This window comes from Mytilus trossulus, chromosome 14, assembly GCF_036588685.1.
Source record: "Mytilus trossulus isolate FHL-02 chromosome 14, PNRI_Mtr1.1.1.hap1, whole genome shotgun sequence".
Classification (NCBI taxonomy): Eukaryota; Metazoa; Mollusca; class Bivalvia; order Mytilida; family Mytilidae; genus Mytilus; species Mytilus trossulus.
Genome location: NC_086386.1, coordinates 31,196,022 through 31,214,738, shown reverse-complemented (window position 1 = coordinate 31,214,738; position 18,717 = coordinate 31,196,022). Strand labels below are relative to the sequence as shown.

Sequence of the window (18,717 nt, the reverse complement as noted above, 5' to 3'; positions counted from 1 at the left end):
CAAAAATTGAATAAATGGGGTTCTTTGATATGCCAAATCTAACTGTGTATGTAGATTCCTCATTTTTGGTCTTGTTTTCAAATTGGTCTACATTAAAGTCCAAAGGGTCCAAAATTAAACTTAGTTTGATTTTAACAAAAATTGAAATCTTAGGGTTCTTTGATATGCTGAATCCAAACATGTACTTAGATTTTTGATAATGGGCCCAGTTTTCAAGTTGGTCCAAATCAGGATCTTAAATTATTATATTAAGTTTTGTGCAATAGCAAGTCTTTTCAATTACACAGTATTGCGCAATGGCAAGAAATATCTTATTGCAAAATATTGTGAAATAGCAATTTTGTTTTTAATTAGAGTTATCTTTCTTTGTCCAGAATAGTAAGCAAGAAATATCTAATTGTAAGAATTTTTTTTATTTGGAGTTATCTTTCTTTGTCCAGAATCAACTTAAATCTTTGTTATATACAATATACAATGTATATTCACTTTTTACTACCAACTGATAAATTAAAATAATCTTTACCATTCAGTGATAACAAGCAGTTTTTTTACATCTTAAAATATCTTATGATGTATTTAAATGGGTAGTAATTGTTGCAAACTCCATTAGAAATTTTAATTGAGATTAGTTTTGGAATAAGGGAAAGGGGGATGTGATTAAAAAAAATTGGGTTCAATTTTCTCATTTGAAATTTCATAAATAAAAAGAAAATTTCTTCAAACATTTTTTTGAGAGGAATAATATTCAACAGCATAGTGAATTGCTCTAAGAGAAAACAAAAACATTAATTTCATTAGAACACATTCATTCTGTGTCAGAAACCTATGCTGTGTCAACTATTTAATCACAATCCAAATTTAGAGCTGATTCCAGCTTGAATGTTGTGTCCATACTTGCCCCAACCGTTCAGGGTTCAACCTCTGCGGTCGTATAAAGCTACGCCCTGCGGAGCATCTGGTTTTATTTACCTACTGGTTCTCCCAGATATAATCTCTATGCTTCATCAAATAGAAACACAACTATGGTGCAGTCAAAAAGTATTCTGAGGAAGTGAAATGAGGGAAAAAACATAATTTTAGTATAAGCTATATTTAAACACTTATAAATATGAGGCATATAAATATTGAAAATATGTGGCACAAGCCCTACATGTTAATTAACCTTTGAAAGCTGAATGCTATCAATAAGGCTTCAACATTAACACAGCTAGAAATTCCTACATGGGCTGGCTTCAGCTGGCCCCTAAACAAAAATGAGTGCTTGTTCAGTGAAAATGGACGTCATACTAAACTCAAAAAAATATAACTGAATTAAGATTAAAAATCTTACAATACCAGAGGCTTCTGACTTGGGACAGGTGCAAAAATGTGGTGGGGTTCAACATGTTTAGCGAGATCTCAACCCTCCCCTATAGCTCTAGTCAATGTAAGAAAACAACTGCACAGTTTTAAAGACTTCTGAGGCCTATGACAGAATAGGAAACAAAAGAAACTAAGCAAAATGACAATGCTACATATATTAACAAAGAACTACTAGCAGTTACTGACCTGGCCAGTTCCAGAAATATGTAATACCTCATTCTGTACTTTGTATTTTTGTACAAAGAAAGACAACTTTATTTTTTCCTGGACAGTTAATTTATTAGTTTACTGTTATTGCATTTGTACACGGTTGGCTTCTTATATTTGCAGTGCTGAATTTTATTGAGAGAATATTCATTTGAGATTACTATTCGCAAGTCACAAGAGCATCATTTGCTTAGCAAAGTTTTTTTTAATTTTAAACAGATTTTACAAAAATGTATGAATTACATTTTTATCAGTCATAGATGATAAGACAGTTTTGATCGTTTCATTTTTAGTCATTTAGCCATTCACGGCAACTTAGTTTTGTTCTTCCAATTTTAGTTCTGAGCAATCTTGGTGAAGAATAATTTAAATCAAACGCAGCAATGTCAGACATTTATCATTGATTTAGATGAAAACTTTTAAAATCAAATATGATCTGAAAGATCTATAAGCAATTCATTATGACCGAACTCACAAGAAATGTAAGCTCTTTTCCTCTCATGAAATAAAATTGAGAATGGAAATGGGGAATGTATCAAAGAGACAACAACCCGACCATAGAAAAAAACAACAGCAGAAGGTCACCAACAGGTCTTCAATGTAGCAAGAAATTTCCACATCCGGAGGCGGCCTTCAGCTGGCCCCTAAACAAATATATACTAGTTCAGTGATAATGAACGCCATACTAATTTTCAAATTGTACACAAGAAACTAGAATTAAAATAATACAAGACTTACAAAGACCAGAGTCTCCTGACTTGGGACAGGCGCAAAAATGCGGCAGGGTTAAACATGTTAATGAGATCTCAACCCTCCTCCTATACCTCTAGCCAATGTAGAAAAGTAAACGCATAACAATACATACATTTAAAATTCAATTCAAGAGAAGTCCGATGATGAATTTACCAAAGCATAAAAATCATATTCTTCAAAGCCACTAGTGAGAAAGTATTAGCCAAACTAAACAGGATGTTGGACAGTGTATGCTATAGAATGTCCCTGGATAAACAAACAGAAATACTGTTTCAAATTGTTGTGTTGGATTCCTCACTTCTGTTCTTTGTGTTGGAAATTCGAAGCCGTTGCTGTTTAAATTACGGGATATTGTCTGCTGGAATGGGAGTGTCTTTTGTCATGATGAACATTAATTTTACAACATGTTTACAAGTTTGTACCTCATTGCAGGGTTTGCTGCTTTTCTGCAATCTCCAAGGATTTTCCGTCCGACATGTATTTGTTTTTCGTAAATTGTTTTGTTATAATTTAGACTGCTTTCTCGTTTGAACTGTTTATGAACATTCTTTTATGACAGTCCTTTTATGGCTGACTATATATTTTGAGTTTTGCTCGTTGTTGCTGGCTGTACGATGGTAAATAATTGCTTACTTCCACTTAATATTATCTCTGAAGAAGGTCATATGGTGGCCTATTTGATATCTGTCTCATTGGCATTTATTTCAATACTCTTCGTTGTAATATGTATCCAAAGATTTTCCCTAAAGTTACCACAGGTATTTGGGACATGGACCCCCTTCTTTGGGCCAACTTCTTTTTTCAATTGGGGCTCGTATGGATAGTACAAAAGGGTATCGACTAGTTATGGATTGTTAAGACCTGATGTATGGTATACATTGTAGAAAATTATAAATATAGAAAGAATTTTTATTTTTTTAGTGGAACCGAATGCTCCAAATACACGTGGAAATCACTAACAAGTTGGACCCCTTTTTATCCTGGGTTTGAAACCCCATAATCGCTTGATCCGCCCCTAAAGTGGGTATAAATTTTATATCCCTTCCTCAAGGTAGGGACATGGAAAATATCAGATATTAAGATCCACTGTTTTCCTCATATCCCACCCACCCACCCCAAACCCGACCCTTACTATAGCAATGTAAATTGATGAATTTGGATTCATGCAATGTTAAGTGTCAAATAATTTTAACCAAATGAACACTCTCTAACTGGACTTGACCTGGACATCATTTTAATTGGTGAAATACTTACATATATATATCATGTATATACATATTACCAGAATGGACTTCTGATATTACGAATTTAGTGATGTTTGATTTGGAAAACATAGACACTCAGCAATCCGCTAGTTAAAACTATATTATTCAGATAAATCATCACATACAAATACTCATAAAATAAATTAGTTTATTTCAATTAACATGTATAACACAATAGAATAAACACTTGAAAGAATTTGCTGTGTCCAAATAAATTTTTATAATGAATATGACCGAATACAAACTACATATGGACTCTTTCATGTATTTCACCGTTGAAAAAAATACTTTTGTATAGTTCTCAAATAACCAATTATCCAATCACGAGCTAGTATCTCAAGTATGTATTACTTTTAAATAATTATTTTAAACAACTTTGAGATGACCCTTCTACGCTAAAGCGTCAGTTCAATATTTTTTATACGGTAAGTGAAGTTTATTTACTTTTTGTACAACAAGTTTGTCATTCTTATCTGTCAGAATGTCTGTCTACACATGTTTTAGATTCGTTATCATGCAGTATTTAACAAGACAATTAATGTAATGTGATTATCACACACAAATTGGTTCAAGTGCTTTTAAAAGCATTAGACCGCAACTCGAGATAAGTATAAACAGACAAAGCAAATGTCAACCAAACCCTCCAACGACCTATCTTCACTCTAACGCCATCCTCCCAAACAATTCACTCCCATCAGCATGCAAACATCCATTTCGTACTTTCTTGCTGACCAATAAGAAATTTTGTCTGCAAACACATGTATCATTGTATGTACACTTATCTTAAAGTGTATACAATCAGGTAACCTAAATCGTGGCTATTTTTATATTTTGTTAACAGTGTGTATTCAAGATTATTATATATCCGTATGCTCTTTAAACTTTTAAAACCCTTGTATTGTTTAAGCTATATCAATTGTTGGCGAGTGACTTTAAAGACACCTAGTTAACGACTTTGAAGTAATTCCACCGAACAATTTTGAAGCGACCATCGACCGACTTTAAAGCAACCGTGCGGCACCGAACTTTTGGGATATATAATATATATATATTCAACTCGTCTAAACATCAACCCAACAATGTTAGATCTGTAAATTTGCTTTCGCAAATTTTTGGTTCTTCCCTCGCCGGATAATATATATATATTATATATATATAAATGTTTTGCTTCAGATTTGTCCGGTCATCGATCATTGAAACGATGTAATTTCTGTACTCAATTTTGGTCAAAGTGAAAAATGAGATTTTCGGAATTTGCAAGATCGATCTAGCCATGCTCATCAAAACCCCCCTTTTCTGGTTCTTGTATGACATTTGTTTTTTCTTAATGATTTCAAACTGCAAGTGATGATCATTTATCTAATTATATACATGTATTATTTCTTACTGTGGACAGACTAAAAGAAAAGAACATTTCGGTGTCCATTTTAGTTTTCTGGAACTATTAGTTTGTACTCGCATGACTTACATGTACTTCGTCGATTATTTTATGATTTTATGCATTTGGAAAATAAGTCATGCATGCATGATACATTTGAAGCAACCAACAAAGGAGAAAAGCTTTGAAGCTATTAAATATAATAATGTGAGATTTTACTTTTCATTAATCAATTTCAGAATTACTTAATAATTATTTTTTTATGCCATCACAGTAGCGGAGGAGCATTAAGTTTTATCCGTGTTCGTCTGTACGTATGTCCCAAATTTGGTTTCCGTTCTCTAACTTTTAGTTTGCCGCAACTAGATCAAGTTTGAGTTTCGGTGACCTCCCTTGAACCTTTCGAGAGTTATGCCCCTTTACAAATGGAAAAATTTCTGAATTTGTCGTTTCCGTTCTCTAACTTTAGTTTGCCTCAACAAAAGGTTATGAAACATATATATTCAATGCTTAATACCACAATATACAGATCAGGTTTGAAATTAGGTGCATCACATCTACTATTTTGAGTTATGCCCTTTTATTAACATAAAAATTGCTGAATTTTTCGTTTCAGTTCTCACGGTAACTTTAGTTAGCCTCAACCAAATGTTCCGAAACTTATACGTAAAGGCACGGTAAAACTTATTTGACACAAAATACAGATCAAGTTCGAATTTTGTTGGTGTAGCTTTAACCGTTCTGGAGTTATACACATTACCTGTTAACAAATGGAAACATTGCTAAATTTTTCGTTTTATCTTTGCTTAAGCCTTCGTATTTTTTGTTCAACCGGGATTGTTTTAAAGGAACTTCAATATCAACATTTTGTTTCCAGTGACAACTTCACTCATTTTGCATTGTAGTTTAAAAGATACTAGAATTAATAAAATTAAGAATGTAAATGGGGAATGTGTCAAAGAGACAACAACCCAAATTAATGCTTGCTTCAGTTTTTTTTCGTGGTCCGTGTTCCTCGTTTTTCTCTTGTTTCAGTGTGGATTTGTTTTGTCCCTGTGTTTGTGTTTGTATCATTATTCCCATTCTTCTTATCAAATGCTTCGTTTTTCTGGCTTTTCCTCTGTTCCGTTACACTTGGTTAGGTCACCACGAGCGTGGGTGTTTTAAATTACCAGAAAACTTACCCTATCATTTTCATTTTACAACCTTCGAGTTAAAACACAGGCTTAAAGAATATAATTTAACAATTAATATAATAGCCACTATTGGAGTATCTAGTCAATGTAGAACATACTATCATATATAAGTTAATGACTATTATCAAAGTCATTGGAAGCATTTTGAGGCATTAGAGAGAACAAACTGTAGGCTACGTGCGTGATAAATGGAGCGACAGATCGAACTTTTCAAAGAACTGTGTAAGGAAAAAAGAAAATTTAAACTGGCATACAACGTAAACTTGTTATATCAAAAAACATCCTACCCCGCACAGAGGTTCGCCTATGACAGCCTATACTCACAAGAAATGCTTTCAGACAATGATAATTGCTTTCGATGGCTCACTAACTGCCACATCCTAAATTAAAACATTTTTCAATTTGTAACACGAGTGAAGGACAGCGGGTGCTCAACACAAAGCCTAGGGTTTAAATTTTACCGGTTTAAACCTAAAATCAATCTTTTGAGAAAGTCCCCTGCACAGTCTACTTTGTGAACCTCAGCCTTTAGTATAATTATACCTTTTTGTACCATCTTTATTAATAGATTATGATATTCCAAATAAAATTTAAAAAAAAGAGTCGATATAGGTTTTTATGCATGCTGGCAATTAAAATATTTGTAGAAATATTTTAGTTGTAACGTTATAACACAATTCTCGTTAAGCTTGCATTCTATCTCAAATTTATTAAAATTCAACCGTTAATGACAACATACAATTTTTAAAGTAGAAAAGTATAGAAGCCGGTGTCATTTTACTTATGAGGTTTTTTGTAGACAATTGTAAGATTTATTTTATCAATTTGAAATATCAGCATTAAACATAACATAAGTAGTATATAACAATTGCAGAAATGTAAACATACTAAAATCATAAAACATCTTAAAACAATTGTTGATACAAAATCTGGATTGCCCATGAATATGACGAAAGCCATACGGCTTATTTCTAGTGGGGGCTATTTATGTTACATTTTTAAAATATATCAAAATTTAGGTATAAGATTTTAACAGGATTTATACTTTTAAATACGTAAGAATAATTATTAACGATGACATTAACTAGACTATTTAAGCAATATAAAATAAAACTTTGATATCATGCTACATTGTGCTACGTGGTAACTATTTTTACTATTTACAAGTGTACGCGGATATGTATAGTTTTGAGTCGATCTTATCAAGCTTCCTCCGGGTAAACTATCTTTTCGATCAAGAAATCTGCTCTGGTAAAGCCTGGTTCATCCATTTCTTAACTATTTTTGCCTCACACTAATAAGCTTTTCGAATTCGTTTGACTTTCTCTTTCGCAATTACAGGATCTTACAGATGCATAGTGGGTCTTACAAAAGCCGAAAAACTGGTTGTAGGTACTATGTATGAGACGGAATTTATTGTCATATTCTTGAATCCCAGTCTTTTTTAATATTGTATTCATATAAACGATACATATATTTGAACATTTGTAAATACTAAAAACACATTTTGATTGACTTGTCGGACATTTTCACATGAGTAAATCAATTGGAAAACAGACAAAGACAAGGGCAGTTTTAAGATTGTGCAAAGAAAATAAAGATTGACCAACATTATAAACCCATATTAACGAATTTCTCTCCATTAATTAACCCAACAAATAAAAAAGAGTTTTATTTGATGTGACTTTTTCTGTCGACGTTATCAAAGTATTTATTCCTCGACAATATCAATATGAATGACACCCGGATGCATTTTCCGCATGAAAGACGACTTTTAACCTGCACACCATTTCATTCGTATTTTAGATTATTGAATTATTGGTGTCGCAATTATACTGAGAATGGTGTCCTCAATCATAATAGAGAATGTTCCAATGCTATTGATGGGACTAGTCCTTCCATTTTATATTGCTGCAAAAATGGAATCTGTAAGTACCAAACCGTGTATACAATATATGTAATTAATTCAAACTGATATTTTAATATTATTTGTAAGTTTCCTTAGCTGAAAAATACCAAAGAACTTTTAAGGGAAGATATTTTCTGGAAAATGCATCAAATGCTTATATCCATTTTGTTATTACAAATGTAGGATTACGTCAACCAACAATCTGTCGTTATGAAGTCGGTTATCTTGTTATCATTCGATAAAAATCCCTATATGTTACTTTAAAAGTTTCCAGCCCTTTCCACTATTTTTAAGAGAGAGAAACAAATAATCGTGTATTGACCACATACGACACTCCGAGTAAGCGTCATATCCATGTTCGTTTTCAGAAAATCAATGAAATATATTCTTGGAGACATTTAAGTTACTATAAACAATGTGTGCATAGTTGACATATATATACCGTTAGTTAAGTAAATTAAATCTTTAGAATTGGAATTATCTTTCCTTGTTCATAATTGTTGTTGCACCAATTAAAAATACCAACAAACCAAGAACGATATCTTAAATCCATAAAATGGTTTTCGAAGTCTGAAATCAATGACATCTTTACAACGTATAATTTTTAAGCGTCAACTGCAAATTGGATGTAATCTTTACCATCCATTCAGTGCTTACAAGCACTTGGATTAAATCGCTACAAAAGAGAGAAGAAATATTCCATGTAACATCTAAACCCATAATTCGAAAATAAACAGGGAGTGATCTCAAGTGCTCCGAAAGAGTAGATAGCTCCTGTTCCACATGTGATACCTGTCGTGTTGCTCATGTTAGTACAAACCCGTGAATTAGTCTAATTCGGTATAGGTCGCTTTCGGGGAAATGGTACGGGATTGAAGCTTTAACATTTGTAACATATTCGTTATCATCTGTGAAACAGATATCATAACCTTATAACGATCAACCAAATCATGATAGCACAATTAAACTGACACAGGGATGATTTCAATTTCACCATTTGGTTTAATAGCTTTCTTGTGAGCTGCAACATATTATATTAAGGAAATCATGATAGAAAGTACAAGCTCTGGAATAACGTATCGACTTGGAGATATATACTCCGTATACAGGCGACGCCGGAATGTTGCTACATAGAAATGGAAAGTTCACAATTGTGTAGCTGAAATAATCTCTTTTGTCGTTCAGTTTTGTTTTCAACCGAACCTCATTGTCCATTTCAAGATGTAAGTCAAGATAGTTGACAAACTTGACTGTATCTGCTGTATTTTTTATCTCGAGTTCGATAGGATAGATGCGTTCAGCAGAGTAACCAAATTGTGGATTATTATGTGATAGAACATCATCTATATAGCGGAAGGTAAAGTTAAAGTATACTGCTATAACTTCTCCGCTTACTTCTCACGATGTTCCTATTATACTATGAAGTGAGTCTCATTGAAAAAAGTTACGAGCCTAGAAGAGTGGCACAGGCTCCAAACTTAGAATGCCGATTGTTTTTTTTTTAATAATCTTCCATTCAAGCGTTGCAAATATGTTGTCAATAAACAAATCTAGCGTGGAGAAAATGTTAGTTTCAGAAAATATATTTTGTTTGAATTAGTGGTGTTTTTTTTTACAAAACTGGATTTATTATTTTAACATGTAAATAATTCAGATTTTTACCATGTATTTTAGGAAAATTATACTTTGCTATCATTTCCAACAAACTGGAGACCAAGGTTGGATCTGTATGTCTCTGTTGTATATATCGCATGGCTACTTTGTCAATGGATGTTATATCTGGTTAATGTTGGAGAAGTTATTCAGGGACCCGTGCTGAAACAAGGAAAGCGACTGAATTATCGACTTAATGGTCAGTTGAATTTTCAAAATGTAGTGACCATAACTTATACACGTGTTCATTGCTTAAATGTATTAAAATTTGTTCCTTTAACTTTTATCAATATGAATTGAACTCAAGATTCAATTACAATTTATGACAACAAATAAATGATGAAAAAGAAGACAAAACAAAACCTTTCCTGACGGAGTATGCTATCGATACATAAGAGAAAAACATTTATCATTAAGCACACCTGTCTGACCATTTATGAGCACTATGTAATTTTACCCGAGAAAGATTTTCATATATTTACTACAGCCATTTTACTTACGAAATACTTTCCCGTATGAACTACATCTTTTTTTTTATTGGTAACAAATACCGACCTTCCCTGTTACTTTGAACAAACTACTCTGTAGGTGCTGTAAGTAGCATCTAGATATGGAATCCAAATATTGTTTAGAGATCTGTTCACAATGAATGCCTGAGTTTATCTCTAGGTATAACTTTGTTTTAAGGAGGTAGAACTAGGTTAAGGGAAATAACTCTTAAAATCATCAGTACGTTTGTGTCAACCATTTTCATAAATATAATCTAAGCTTCTATGTGACATAGATTATTTTCAATCTGTTTCAGGTAAATGCTTAAAATACGTTGATGAAACTGTACTTCTACAAAGACATAACTGATTTAAAGAGTTATCTCCCTGAACCAAGGTCTAACACCTTAAATGGGTTTCCTTTGCTTTTGCTGAATAATTTTGTTTGATTTTTCTGTCTTTTCATTTGCTTTTCGAACTTGACATTCGGTATAATTTTAGGATTAAATATTATCATGTACTACCTTTAACCCTTTTTAAAAGGGAACGATACATTATATATTTCCGCGGTTGATTTTGTTTGGTATACACAGCTGCTTTTGCATAGGTACTATTTCTGTACCAAAAATCTGTAGTACTGGAAATCTACTTTTAATATTCAGTACTATTTTGCTACTCTAACATTATTGTTATATTTAGGTACCTGTATTTTACAGTACTTGATTTGTACTTAAAATTTAAGTACTACAGATTTTTTTTGCATGGTTACATTTTCAGCATTTTGAAAGTTTGTCTTCTTCAAATCTCATAAAGTTATGATGTTCAAACATGGAATACTGTGATCAATTTTGGTATTATTTTTGTACCAATATTTCAAGTACAAATCAAGTGCAGGAAAATACAAGAACCTTAATATTACAATAATTTTAAAGTAGAGAAATAGTACTAAATATTAAAAGTAGATTTCCAGTACTACAAATTTTAGTACAGAAATATTACCTAGTATGCAAAAGTAGCTGTGTAGCCTGCATGTTCTCATTGTATAACATGTACATATAAATCTATTCTATATTATGCAGGTTTCTTTTCGATGGTGGTCAATATAATAGGTTTCCTAATTGCCACTTTATGTGGGTTTAAAGTTGCTGTTATATTTGAGAAGATAACAGAGCTTGTGACAATAGCCTGTCTGGTACAGTTTTTAATTAGTTTTATACTACTTTTTACACAAAAAACAGAAAACTTGCCTGAATACAGCATCAACCCAGTTGCGAATAGGGGTAAGTTTGTAGTTAAACATATAATTATTTTCATTCTCACAAAACATTTATGCATTCTATTAAAACCATTATTCTCAAAATCATGTTATGCATAGTCTTAAGCTTTGTGCAGATGAAATATTTCTAGATAAAGGTATGTAGAAAATTATTTTTTTTAGACAAAATACTGAAATTTTATTTTCTGTAAAATGTTCTGTGAGCAAGTGCTTATTTTTTTAATCGAGGGGATTTGATACATTTAAAAGAGGGGGGAAATATATTAGAGGGACATTCAAACTCATAGATCTTATATAAACTGTCATGACCAAAAAAGAATAAGATAAACAGACATATGATAGACTAGAGATAGTACACAAGACCGTCAATCAGAACTAAAGACTAAGCAACAGGAACCCCACCAAAAACTTGGGGTAATCCCAGGCACTTTTGAAGGTTGAGCAGATCCCGCTCTACATGTCACACCGTCGTGTTGCTCATGTTATTACAAACCCGGTAAACAGTATAATTCGATGTACTGACAAACTTATTTTCATATTTCTGAAAGTAGAAATGTTTAAACATTTTTTTTATGTCGAATGTATCATCGGATTGCATGTGTAGAAAAAAAACCTTTTCATATATATATTAACCATGCATAGATCAATAATAATTATTGCATTTCAGGAAACATACTCGAAGATTGGCTAGTTGGAAAATCTATAAGTCCTCGCATAGGTTTCTTAGATTTGAAATTTGTGTTTGCCCGAACAGGCATGAGTGCATTAGCACTTTTGAATTTTTCCGTCTTGGCTAAGTATTATGAGGACAACAAGACGACCAACTACACACTCCTCTTGGCTATTGCAATGGTACTTGTATATACGGCTGATAATCTGTACAATGAATCGAATATCGTGTACATCCGAGAGATGAGTCGAGATGGGTGTGGCATTACTTTGCTAGTCTATTTGATTGGAATTCCACTTGAATATGGTTTGGTAGTCAGCTATGTTGGAACAACTAAATTTGAGCTTCCATGGTACTGTTTGCTGTGTATTGCCGTATTCTTTTGTAAGTTTATGCCATTGTCATTGTTGTTCGTATTTTAATCCTTGACCTTTGATAACTATTTACTTTTTAAAGTATTAATATGATTTGTTGTATTTTTATCATAAATAATGTAGGGATTAATACCGTTTTCAGTGTAATTTTATTTTAGAAACAATAATTCGACACATAACATGTCTTTAAATTCACTATCTTTTTATTTTGTTAATATCATGTGATAGTGAGAAAAAAGGGAGAATTTATGTTTTCCATTGAAAGAGGGTTAAAATCCAAACTCAATACGGAAGATCGTCGTAGTGAACTATTTGTATTAGTTACTTATCAATAAGAGACCAGATTTAATTAAGGTGGTATTTTTTTCTTGCGTTTTATTTGTAAAATGATTTGCTTTTCAGTTAGGATATCTGTTTTTTGAATTTTTAATGGGGATTACATATACATTGACTTACAGACGTCTGTGACATCTTTTAAAAAGAGTTATGTCATTAGGAATTAAACACCCTACCTCCTCTTTTGAAACGAGATGCTATATATTTAGTCATCAGTGATAATATCAACTGAAGGATTTGATAAAGTTATACACATTATATACTAGCATTTATTACAGGTTTAACCACCATTTTGTACTTAAGAAAATTATTTTACCAAGTCACGAATGATACAGTTGCTATACATTCATTTGATGTGTTGGACCTTTTGATTTTGCGATTTGATTAGGGACTTTACGTTTTGAATTTTCCTCCGAGTTCAGTATTTTTGTGATTATACTTTAAACAACTGGCTGGTATTCCAAATCGTATTCGGGCTATATGGAAAAATAACCTGTGGATAACACGGATGGGTAAGGTTGGTAGGGGGTGTCAAAGTACTAAATCTCATTGGTTTAAAAGAGGGACGAAAGACACCAGAGAGACAGTCAAACTCATTAATCGAAAATAATGCCTTATCTTGATTGTTTATACAATGAAGTAGGGGAACTCTAAACCTAACCTTGGCAAATACAACAACTTGGTATAAAAAAGACTTAAAATGATGAGGTAAATATGTGCCAATTTCTTAAGAAAGCAACATTATTCATTAGAAGTAAATTATATATACAAAATAATGTATTTTATATTACACTGTTAACACGTACAAAAATATATTTGAGCCATATCTGTTACACGTTTAAATACATCCTTGTAGATTTCGAAAAAGAGGAGACTACAAGGGAGCACTCGAACCCGCAAAGTGGAAAGGGATTAATATAAGTTGTATCCTAATTCACTATCAACAACTATGTTTAAGTTAACGTATATGTAACTGAAAGTTGTAATCTTTAAGATTAGGTAATAAAATATTCACCTCATTTTATTATTTATTAAGTATTAGGATACTGGACATATAGAAGCAGCAACAACGAGAAATCTCAGTTCAGAGCAAATCCAAATGATCCAAGATTCAAAGGTATAATAAACCTTAGTTATAATCACAGCTGCTTAGGCAAAATTTGCTTTTTACAAGCCCCCAACTTCTTTATTCTTATCAAGATGAGTATGTGCTGTTGTTCTGATAGAGTTGTCATGTTAACCTGTTAATCAACTTTATAAGCGCAGAAAATGATATGCAAAACTTGCATTTACGCATGAGAGGCAAACGATATCAAAGGGATATTAAACCTATATGTAAAAAAAACACCCTGATAATGCCAGTGCATACAGCAGGTGAAATTATCATAGCTAAATTAAAAATTATTCCCTGACAAATAAGCATATCCCATTGATATAGTAATAAATAGTGTCTACCCACGTACAATAAGAAACAATACAGGCACATACAGAATGCGGCGGGGTTTGGCAGTTTTCTCACAAGCGAAAATAACTGTAAACATATAAGGACATACACTACAGACACGGGTTCACATTATAGTGTATCATCACAGCACGAGTAACAACCCCTGCAGTAAATAGAAAAAAAAGAAAATGTGGTATGATTGCCTATGAGATACCTCCTCGAGACCAAATGACATAAATTACAAGGTAAAGGTAACTATATCATATTTTAATTTTAACGTTCAATAACTTATATATGAATATAGTTACATAAATGTAGGAAAAAAACATACCTGAAACAGTTTGAGACATGTTCTTACTTTGCTAAAATGCACACCAATGTATGTGCAAACAGCTTTGGATGAGTAACTGCAAAATTATTTTTCTGAATATATCACAACTATTGCATTTTTATAAAAAAAAAATCTGTTATTTGTTCGTTTTTAATTCCTATCTTTGTTGTTAAATTTGTACTTTTTTAGATTATGAAACTATTACTACTGCATCTAAAACGAACTTGTTGGTATCTGGATGGTGGGGAATATCTCGTCACCCTAACTACCTTGGAGATATAATTATGCATGTCGCTATGAGTTTTGCTGCAGGTTTGTATTTATCTATTTATTCTTATCGGTGATTGATTGTGTAGGGAAATAAATGGTTTTACATTATTAATGGTTCAATCCACCATTTGCTACATAAGACAATGCCTGTACCAAGTTAGGAATATGACAGTTATTATCCGTTCGTTTGATGTGTTTAAGCTTTTAATTTTGCCATTTGATTAGGGACTTTCCATTTTGAATTTTCCTCAGAGTTTTTTGTGATTTTACTTTTTATTATCAGTACGATCAATTATGTCCCTTATTTCGTCCATCGCTGAATAAGTTAAGCAACATATTATCTCATGAATATTGTGTGATGAGTAATTTGTTGTACAAGAAAAACAAGAGATGCGATATGATTACCAATTAAAACAATATCGTAATTACTGGGGTCAAATGAAAAGGATGTCAAAAACTACATGACACATCACATAATTCAACACTAAGTAAAACCAATTAACTCAAGTACAAAAAAATCAAATTCTTTCAAAAAGATTTTTTTTTTATATACTGAAAAAAACTTATGATCGACAGGAATCAACGGCAATCACTCAGTAAGGAACAAAGAGTACGGCTTTCTTAAATGTGCCTGTGAAGGTTTACCCTACTGTACTTGGGCATCACGGTGTTACAGAGCAACAAAAACATTAAACTGCTAGATTCAGTTGAAGTGTATGATCATGCTGATCATAAAATCAATTTACAAAAATAGAAATGTCTTAGCCGTATTTGGCACAACCTTTTTGAATTTTGCATCCTCAATGCTCTTCAACTTTGTATTTGTTTGGTTTATAACTATTTCGATATGAGCGTCACTAGTGAGTCTTATGTAGACGAAACGCGCGTCTGGCGTACTAAATTATAATCCTGGTACCTTTGATAACTAATTAGAGTACCAATCGATGTGTACTCACAGCTACTGAAATCAATTTCAACGTTCGATTTAAACTGATAATCTAACCAAGTTCTCCGGTGCAAATAATATTATTCTGTACATCCCTACTAAAATATGTGCAAATACGAAATCAGTAGTCTGAAGGAAGCAAGCTTTTGTGCCATTTTGGCATCAAAGTATAATAACCCTGATACCATCGAAGAATAACTGTAGAGAATTGTGAAATTCTTTTGTAATATGATTTCAATAAGAGCAACAAAACTTCTGAACACAGTCCATGAATTCAGATAAAGGTTTTGAGTAATTCAGCAAATCACAATACCAACTTTCAGAATAGTTTGGAATCGTGGATAACTAAGAAGTTGCCTAATGAATATGACCGTCAACTCAAAGGAAAACTATATAATTGTCTCTTTCGTAGGTATTCAAAATAAGTTTTCTTTGTGAAACTAAAATTACAAAATTAGGAAAATAGCAATTATTTTCACATGATTTTGTGTGTTGCCATGGCTTTATAATTCAACTTTGAAAAAGTCGTTGATATAACTTTTTATTATACTATAAACCTTTATTCGTTCAAAGACATTGCCAAAGATAACATTATAAACTTGAATCATCTCAGCACATTTTCAGAACGAATATACAAATTTGGTTTTATCATGTAAGAGACGAAAATGTAACGGGCGAAAATGACTAAAATGAAACAAAAGGACAAACATTAGTAAACAAAGCACACCATAAAAACCCGTAAGAAGTTGCAAAACGAATCTCACCAACATCCAGGGTGAGCTAGGGTTTTCTGGAAGAAATAGTAAATACTGTTATACATTTGGTACCCCACGGTACAAATTCCATAATGTCTAAATGAATGAAAGATCTTGCCTTTCACACTCAAACACGCTGAAACAGAAATGGAATATGAAACATGATAAGATTAAGATTTAAAAGTAAAACAGCCCCGTACATTTTTTTGTAAATTTTCTTTTTCAGGTTTCACTAATGTACTTCCTCACTTGAACGCATTCTTGATTGTATCAATGTTGTTGCAGCGAGAACGACTGGACTTTGAGGAATGTAAAAACAAATACGGCGATGATTGGGAAAGATACTGCAAGCGTGTCAAATGGGGAGTTATCCCTTATATCTTTTAAGGAATGTAACATTTGATTGGAGAACAAAATTTGATGTAAATAAACGCATTGTAAATATCAGGATTATAATTTTGACGCAAGACACAAGTTCCGTTTAAAAAGGAATAAAAAAAATGGCATATGTCAAACAAAGAATGAATATAAAGAGCATTGAGAACCATAAATTGGAATATGTTATGCCAAACACAGCCAGTGTATTCCTGGGTAGATAAATCCAGTATTTTATTTTAAGTATTTTGGTGATCGCTTATTGAGACCTACATGTAGGAATTACATTCTGGAAAATTTATTGAAGAGGATATTTCTTATTATTTCCAAAACATAAAAATAAGTCACTTATGCATTTTTCTAAAAATGCTTGTCTGTTTATAAAAATAAAAATTGAAAATGGGAATGGAGAATGTATCAAACGGATGATAACCCGACCAAAGAAGACCACTATCAAATACCACCAATTCGGCTAAACAAAAATGCGAACAAGTTCAGTGAAAACTGACGACATACTAAACTACAAAACATATATATGAACTAAAAAAAACATCCCAAAAACATGCAAGACTAATAAAGACTTTGAGGCCCCGCACTTTTGACAGACACAAAATACGACAGGGCTAAACAAGTTTTGCGAAATCTCAACCCTCAAACTATACCTCTAGCTTATGTAGAAAAAACAAACATGCCGCAATACGCAGAGTTCGAGTCTGATGTCATAAAAGGTAACATTAAAACAAACAATACTAAGCAAAATGACGATGATATATTGATGAACAAATGACCACAATGTAAATATAAAATTAATCAAATAAGTATGTTCCTTGAAAACATTGAATATATGTAAAGTAGCATTGTTAGCGCTCTAATGTGTACAATTTTGTTAGAATTTAATGAAACTTAAATCATATGTTCGTATTTGCAATAACAACTTAAAGTGCAAATTACTTTTTTTAAATGAGTTAAGCGCTTTTGAAATATTGATTCTCTTATGGTTTTGGCCTGTTATATATTAACTTGCATGAAAAGATATTTCACGTATCACACATACAAAGTGTGAAACGACAAAGTGATACGAAAATCTGTATTTTTTTATTGGCTTAACAAGCATCATACTACGTTTTAACGGAATTTTCATTGGCTATTCGCTAGGTCATAGATGAGTTTCAAAGGTTAAGACGATGTGCATTTCTTCCATGGCAAAGAACATTTGAGAGTTTTTCAATGTTATACAGCACACTCGCACTTGTCACCTGACAATCTTCTCTTTATCAAATGTTATTACATTAAGAAGTGTAAAAACGTCTTGAAATGTCCGATGTTTAAGTGTCACCTGAAATGGTCACATGACGTCATACTGGAATATGCAAAAGACTAGATCAACGATACGTGGAATTTTTTATTTATAGTTTTGATCATAAGAGAAATAGGTTTAACAGCTGATAAGAAATTGAGAAACGAGGGTTGATATTAAGGCTATCAAATTCTCATTTGTTATGAAACATATAATTATATTGAAATTTGCATTGTCTGTATTTTCATGTGTACATTATTGCTAGAATTTCATAAAAAAAAAACGTATATCAGAGGTTTATATTACAAATGTCTTCGACACTTTCAGAGTGACTGAATCTTTGTAACAATCTATGCCCTGTGAATATGACTTACAATAGTACTTGTTCTGAAGCCTTCATATATTTCATATAGTTATTACTAATAAATAGTT

General features: G+C 32.2%; 1 protein-coding gene across 1 annotated transcript; it reads left to right on the top strand.

The window, feature by feature from the left end:
- The first annotated feature begins 3,922 nt into the window (after positions 1-3,922).
- LOC134696178 (delta(14)-sterol reductase LBR-like) lies at positions 3,923-17,164 on the top strand. Its single transcript, XM_063557837.1, has 8 exons — positions 3,923-4,012; positions 7,968-8,089; positions 9,745-9,922; positions 11,291-11,491; positions 12,155-12,541; positions 13,904-13,984; positions 14,832-14,954; positions 16,840-17,164. The coding sequence occupies exons 2-8, from the start codon at positions 8,003-8,005 to the stop codon at positions 16,998-17,000; spliced, it is 1,218 nt and encodes a 405-aa protein (XP_063413907.1). The 5' UTR covers positions 3,923-4,012; positions 7,968-8,002; the 3' UTR covers positions 17,001-17,164.
- The last annotated feature ends 1,553 nt before the right edge of the window (positions 17,165-18,717 follow it).